The sequence below is a fragment of the Arachis ipaensis genome, chromosome B06 (genome assembly GCF_000816755.2).
Source record: "Arachis ipaensis cultivar K30076 chromosome B06, Araip1.1, whole genome shotgun sequence".
Classification (NCBI taxonomy): domain Eukaryota; kingdom Viridiplantae; phylum Streptophyta; class Magnoliopsida; order Fabales; family Fabaceae; genus Arachis; species Arachis ipaensis.
Window position 1 is genome coordinate 22,458,491 of NC_029790.2, and position 6,920 is coordinate 22,465,410.

The following is a 6,920-nucleotide window of genomic DNA, read 5'->3' on the forward strand; positions in this document are numbered from 1 at the left end:
TGATGATTCTTCGCTTCTATAAGTTAATAAGACACACTTCAGTTAATACATGAAATCTTTATAATGAAGCCAAAAGAAAGGAGTAATAATTTGAGAACATTACTCATCAGTTGATTCAGATTCAGATTCTGAATCAGAATCTGACTCCTCTTGACTCTTCTTTCTTTTTCTGGAGTCCATTCTGGAAGGCAAACAATCATTATTTAGAACATACTAAAGATATAAAATATACCCAAATGAATGCAGAAGATACACCCAACTGAATGGACAATATACACCCAACGCAGCAAACGAAATACACCCAACTTAATAAACTACATACACCCAACTTGATCAACAAAATACACCCAAATGGTTCCACAAAATACACCCAACTTGACAAAGAAATTACACCCAAGTATGGTACTTACTTTTTCCCCTTTTTGCTGGGATGTTTTCTTGGTGAATCCTCTGAGTCTTCTTGAGTCTCAGACTCAGAGGTAGAACTGTCACTGTCAGTAGTTGTTTCTGTCTCCGAAGACAATGTTGAACTCGCCTTCCTTTTTTTTGTTTTTTTTTTCTTTTTTTCTATTTTTTTCATTTTTTCTCTTGTTTCCGCCATTTTTACAATCCCCTGAAACATTAGATATTTTAGGTAGCAGCATTCAGGTAAATAAAATACACCCAACATATTATGTTCACTTACCAAAATTTCCTCTGTTTCTGCACTCATTCTTTTCACTAACTGCTCCTTACTCCAGTTGGCAATCCAGAGTTTTTGTGGTCTTTCAGCCCTCTTTTTGCCTTTATTTTTTGAAAGATGAAAGTAAATTATCATCAGGGCAAAGAGGCAGCCATCAATTGCCTTCTTCTTTTTCTCCTTGTAGTCGGTGATGCCCTTGACGATGAAGGTCAAAACATGCCCCCCAGTTTCGTTCCGTGATGCTGTCCATCTCAAAAATTGGGGCCAGGTGCACAGGCGAGATTTTGTTTATCGTCGTTGGCAAAAGGAACGCCATCTGTATATAGAGGATGAAAATCCTCTTGAACATTAGGCGTTCCTCTTCGTTACCAACTCCAATATCCATCATCTCATCGGTAAGACTTTTGAGGGTCTTACCCTGGAATCTTCTAAAAATTACTTTGTCATCCTCAGAAAGTTTCTTATAATCGACTTTCTGAGGAAATAGATCTCCTACAAAAAGGAAAACAACAAAGTATCAAAGTCGGTTCAAATACACCCAAGCATCAACTTAAATACACCCAAGCATTAGTTAATATACACCTATAATTTGTAGCTAGTTACCTGTTGCATTGATGCCAAGCGCATGACCTATCTTTCTTGGTGTTATTTTAAAAGAACCGTATCCTGTTTCCAGTATGTTCTCCCCAAGTTTGAAGTTGTTTGCCAGCTCCCTTAACAGTTGGTGATGCACCCTTAGTGGTGGGATGTGCATCAACCCACCAAATCCTAGATCCCTCACAATCGCCTTCTTTTTCTCATTCATGTTTCTGAATTTATCACTTAGGAGATGTGTGGCACACTTAAGATCTTTTGTTTGCTGTAAGACAAAAATAAAATTATAGTCAGATATATATCTATTATATAAAACTGATTTCATGTAAGACATATATTTGTTCTTACATTTCTTCCGGGTTGGTTTCTCGCTGCCATTTTCTCTGAAATGAAAAATGCACCCAAAGATATCAGTAAGATACACCCATATATATGAGTCAGATACACCCATTGGTAACAGTAAGATACACCCATAGATATAAGTCAGATACACCCAAAGATATCAGTAAGATACACCCATATATATGAGTCAGATACACCCATTGATAATAGTATGATACACCCATAAATATGATTCAGATACATCCATATATATCAGTCAGGTATCAGTCAAACATGCTTCAATATCAAGCAACATTACAAGGTCAAGCAATATACACCCACCAATCTACGGAATATACCCCCCAAAAATGAGTTACCAGAAGATCTAGAACAACAAGAACAATAACACCTACAAGAACGAAGAAGAACAGTGTAACAAAGAAGCAAGAATAACAATAAAACCTAGAACATTAAAATGTACAACCACTTAGAAGAACAGTAAAACCTAGTTCGTAATCTGGAAAATATACAAGAATCGTAATGTAACGTACCTTGAGTATTGTAGGTTTGTTTTCTCTGGATATTCTTGATCGAGAGTTTGATGGTGTTTTGATGGAGGTTTCGAAGGTTAGCGATGAGTTGTATATCTTGATTTTCGAATTTTGCTCGAAAATGGAATGGTTGTGTTTTCTTTGAATTGCTTTGAGAAGTGAAAGAAGTGGAAGAGTCTGCCATTAAGAGGTGGTTCACTCGAAACGAACGTAACCGTTTGAGTAGGAGCGCGTGAATGTTACGCTCCATTCAATCCTCTTCATGCGTGTGTATTTTTTATGGGTTGGGCCAACTTGTAAAACTTGTAACCCGTTTTTGCTTGTATGTGTAGCAAGCCCGTAATTTTATTTAGATAACCTAAGACAAAAAAAAAATTATTTTGATGACGGTGTATTGTAAAATGTAAATTTGTAAGTATCTAACTATCTTTACACCAAAAACAAATTTGTGAGTGGCTCTTTAATTTTGGCAAAGAAGAAACTATGTCCAATTAGGGAGCGAGTTCCATAGATTTTGTTTTGCGGCACCTTTAAAATTCCCAAAATACCCATCCAGCAATTTAATGGCCGCCACCGACACTCCTCGAATACACTTTCTTCTTCGGATATGTAGCCTAATTAATCCAGATCTCAATTGCCACTTTAGTAACTTTAATACTACCATTTATGCATGAACTTTTATTTTTATTTTGTTAAAAAGTGTTTAATTAAAAAAATAAAATAAAATAAAATAAAACGGGTGACAACTGACACATCCTTCCTTACCGCGTAAATTAACGGAACACAAAACTAGTCAGCAATGTTCCTTTCTTCTGAAACCCAAAAGCACCACCATTGACTACTACTTCTTCTTCTTCTTCTTCTTCCTCTTCTCTATTGAAAATAAATAAATAAATAAAAAAGAAAAAAAAATGGGGTCTCTGCCTGCATTTCCAGAAGCCAAACAGGGCGTTAGGGACGATTGCATTGACGAAATCACCCTCACGGATCTCTTCAAGGAGCAGCAGAGGCACCTCAACTTCTTCTTCGACCGCATGGATCACTCTCAAACCCTATCCTTCACACGCGCCCTCCTACGCGCCACCGGCACCATCTTCTTCACCGGCGTCGGAAAATCTGGCTTCGTCGCCAACAAGATCTCGCAGACGCTCGTCTCCCTCGGCATCCGATCCGCCTTTCTATCCCCCGTCGACGCGCTCCACGGTGACATCGGAATCCTCTCCGCCGCTGACATCCTCGTCCTCCTAAGCAAGTCCGGCGCCACCGACGAGCTCCTCCGCCTCGTCCCCTGCGCCAGGGCGAAAGGCGCCCGCCTCATTGCCGTCACGTCCGTTCAAGGATGCGTGCTTGAGGCCGTGTGCGACATGAATGTGCATCTGCCGTTGGAAAGAGAGCTCTGCCCCTTCAACCTCGCGCCGGTCACCTCTACCGCGATTCAGATGGTGTTCGGCGACACCGTCGCGATCGCGTTGATGGGAGCAAGGAACCTCAGCAAGGAGGAGTACGCCGGGAACCACCCCGCCGGAAAGATCGGCAAGAGCCTTATCTTCAAGGTGCGTTGATTCGCATGTTATTTGTTTTGAGGAAATTTTTATGAATATGTGTTCCATGTTAGGTTACAATTACATTGAAAATTAATTGTAGAAAAAATATTAAGCATTGATATTTAATTGGATCGGGGTCAAGAGAAATTAATTGATATCGAGGAGAATGTGGATGGATAGAAGTGGTTCATGCCAAATGAGCATGCTCTGAGATGAATTAAAGAGTGTGCTTTGTCGTTTTCTCTGCCCAGCTTTTAGTCAGTTATAGGTGCGTATTAGGTGTTTGTGATTTGGTGTGTGTTGTGGCGATGGCATTTTCCCCCCCTGTTGGAATGTAGGTACCTACTCGGGATGGTGAAGTTGTTGGAGATAAGATTGAGAACTCAATCAGTGAGGTTGGTGTTCCTGATATCTAACTGGGATAAAATTTTACGTTTTTTTGGATTCTTTGTGAAGCTAGTGGGAGGTGAAATTATGGCAGAAATCTTGATGAGACTAATTGGTCAAAAAGTTTCCCATCATCGGCTGATGGCGCCGTACTTAGCAGTGAATCTGGGGTACTGTTTTTTAGTCAGGTTGGTTTTGTAAACGAGTAGTTCCCCATTGGACAAGGACAGCTGCATGTTATTCGACATGAATTGTAGTTTGTAACTGTTCTTTTTCTTTGACATTTATGAATTATGATGAGAAAACTCCATAGATAAACAAACCTTTTGATGGTTATGTACTTGCTTATAGTTGGATGATGCGAATGGGTGATTGCATGATAAACATTTGCAGGTGAAAGATCTCATGAAGAAGGAGGATGAGCTTCCCATTTGCAAGGAATCGGATTTGATTATGGATCAACTTGTGGAGCTGACTAGCAAAGGATGTGGATGCCTGTTTGTTGTAGATGATGGCCGTCATCTGATTGGAACATTTACGGACGGAGATCTTCGCCGTACTCTCAAAGCTAGTGGGCAGGGCATCTTCAAACTGACTGTGGGAGAAATGTGCAACAGGTAGGAGTGGTATACCCGTTGAACATCTGATTCTGATATACAATTTTGTAATACCAATTTATCATATAGAAATTGGTTTACCTGTTATAATTATTATCCAGACATGAGATTTTGCACACTCCAAATAAGGAAATGAATGGCACTTCATATGAAATCTTTCATTTCTATTTTCCTGTACTTTAGCTCTTGGTGGGGTTAGGAGTTTGTTGGTCAGGAGTGGAAACACCTTTGTTGGAACTATTTTTTAAGATAAATTTGTTGTATCTGTGATGCTTTGTACACGCTGATCATATCGGAACTTCTGATATGATCACAATGAGATAACACTCTTTTCTGTATTTCAGGAAACCAAGAATTATAGGTCCAGAAGCTATGGCAGTGGAGGCCATGAAGAAGATGGAAGCTCCTCCATCACCAGTCCAGTTTTTGCCTGTGATAAATGATGACAATGTTGTGATTGGGATTATCACGTTGCATGGTTTGGTTTCAGCTGGGTTGTGATTATTATATCACGCTATTCTAGGCCTTTCTCAATTTGTTTTCATTGAATCATTCTTTCTTCCCATCAACAACTGAATCCACCCAAGTTCAAGTGGGGTCAGGGATTCTTCTGTCATTGTATCATCTTAGGATTCAGAGAATTCTCTTTCCATTTTTTTTCTTTTTTTTTTTTCCGGCTTCTCTTTTTAGTCCAAAAAAGGATCCGTGTTCTTTGATGCATTGTCACATCTACCGACATCACTGGCCCGATTTGTAGCTGTTTCTGTGCATCAATTATGAATGATCTGTCCGGAAGTAACATATTGCTGTAGCTGATGTCAACATGATATTTGAGTCCTTATTGTTGTATATTATTATTTTATTTCTTGTTACTCATGTTCAATTTAATACGGACATTCAGACAGTATTAAGAAGCATAGCAACGAGAAAATTATATAAGAATGTTTATTAACGATTTCTGTGACATGGATTTGTAATTTTGTATATGGATTTTGGATTGTGAGCTTCTGTTTTGTGTATTATGTAGCCTATCGTATAAGGATAAGAAGTTAAAGAACTCAGCATTTTGGATTAAATCTCTATTTTGGTCTCTGAAATTTAAAATTACCTACACTGGTTCTCTAGATTTAAATCCGAGCACCAATGTGGTCCTTCGACTCTATCTGGCGATGACTAGGCAAACGGAGTGCTGAGATGGCACTCTCCCTGCCACGCTGGATGAGGAGTAACGACGGTTTACCCTTAGCATCCAAACAAGTTAGAAACTTCGTCGCTTTGTATATGAAAGAAGAAGAAACAATAGAGATCCAAAATAAAGTATTCTTCTTCTCTACCTCTGCTATTCTTCTTCATTTATGATCAATGGCGCCAGTGAAGAGTTATTGAAATCCTTCATCACTCCGGTTGAACTAACGCATGGCTAGGTTAAAGTGGAAATCACAGTGCTTCAAAAGAAGGAGGTTGCTCCCCTGTCGTTCTTAGCTAAGGTAATCGTTAATGCTGGGATTTAGTGAGTTAATTTTTTTTAATTTATTTTTGAAATGCATGTATGATTGTGCTCTATGGTGTTCTTGTCAATGGAGAATCATTATGCTTTCTTGCTACTATTTTTTTTAAGATTTCTTTGATTGCTTCTATGTTGGGCGGGGGGTATTGGGAATGTTTTATTTTTTATGAATAGAACAGGGATAATGTTGATGGGGTTAGGACTATGCAATTTTAGAGAGGTTAGTGCTGGAGAGGGTGATAGGTTTGGAGAGTTAGTGGTTGGTATGAAGTTCACCTCCAAATGGGAGTTCAAAGAGGCTGTTAGGGAATACACAATTCAAGAAGGAAGGAGGATCATATTGAAAAAAAAAAAAAAAGATAGCAAAAGAGTGAGGGCTGTGTGTAGAGTAAAGGAATGTCCATGGCTGGTGTATACCTCAAGAGACCATGAGGATACTTGTTGGTAGATAAAGACATTCAACAGTTATCATACTTGTCCTAGAGAAGACAGAAAAAGGACTGCCAATCGCAATTGGGTGTGTAGTAAATTGGTGGAAAAACATAGAGGTGGAAAGAGATCGAAGCTCGACACTAAAGGAAATGATAACACTCATTTAAAAAGGTAACTTGAAAAATTTACTTGCAGTTATTGTGGTGATAAATGTCACATCAAGAGGGGCTACAAAAAGAAGAAATTGGTTGATGCAGTTGCTATAGTTGCTGCTGCTGCGGCAGC

The 6,920-nt window shown here is 39.0% G+C and overlaps 2 protein-coding genes across 2 annotated transcripts; one reads left to right on the top strand and one right to left on the bottom strand.

The window, feature by feature from the left end:
• LOC110263926 lies at positions 243-1,517 on the bottom strand. Its single transcript, XM_021105779.1, has 2 exons — positions 1,286-1,517; positions 243-1,174 (listed from the first exon to the last, which is right to left on the bottom strand). Exons 1-2 carry the CDS (start codon positions 1,485-1,487, stop codon positions 837-839), a joined length of 540 nt encoding a protein of 179 aa, XP_020961438.1. The 5' UTR covers positions 1,488-1,517; the 3' UTR covers positions 243-836.
• On the top strand, positions 2,897-5,473 carry LOC107646187 (probable arabinose 5-phosphate isomerase). Its single transcript, XM_016350390.2, has 3 exons — positions 2,897-3,701; positions 4,473-4,696; positions 5,041-5,473. Exons 1-3 carry the CDS (start codon positions 3,060-3,062, stop codon positions 5,195-5,197), a joined length of 1,023 nt encoding a protein of 340 aa, XP_016205876.1. The 5' UTR covers positions 2,897-3,059; the 3' UTR covers positions 5,198-5,473.

Excerpts from the sequence above, each read along its gene's own strand:
- LOC107646187 (XM_016350390.2), top strand. The coding sequence starts at position 3,060 with ATGGGGTCTCTGCCTGCATTTCCAGAAGCCAAACAGGGCGTTAGGGAC. Across the intron at positions 3,702-4,472 it reads GCAAGAGCCTTATCTTCAAG|GTGAAAGATCTCATGAAGAA; the intron begins GTGCGTTGATTC and ends AAACATTTGCAG. Across the intron at positions 4,697-5,040 it reads GTGGGAGAAATGTGCAACAG|GAAACCAAGAATTATAGGTC; the intron begins GTAGGAGTGGTA and ends TCTGTATTTCAG.
- LOC110263926 (XM_021105779.1), bottom strand. The coding sequence starts at position 1,487 with ATGAATGAGAAAAAGAAGGCGATTGTGAGGGATCTAGGATTTGGTGGG. Across the intron at positions 1,175-1,285 it reads GCTTGGCATCAATGCAACAG|GAGATCTATTTCCTCAGAAA; the intron begins GTAACTAGCTAC and ends TCCTTTTTGTAG.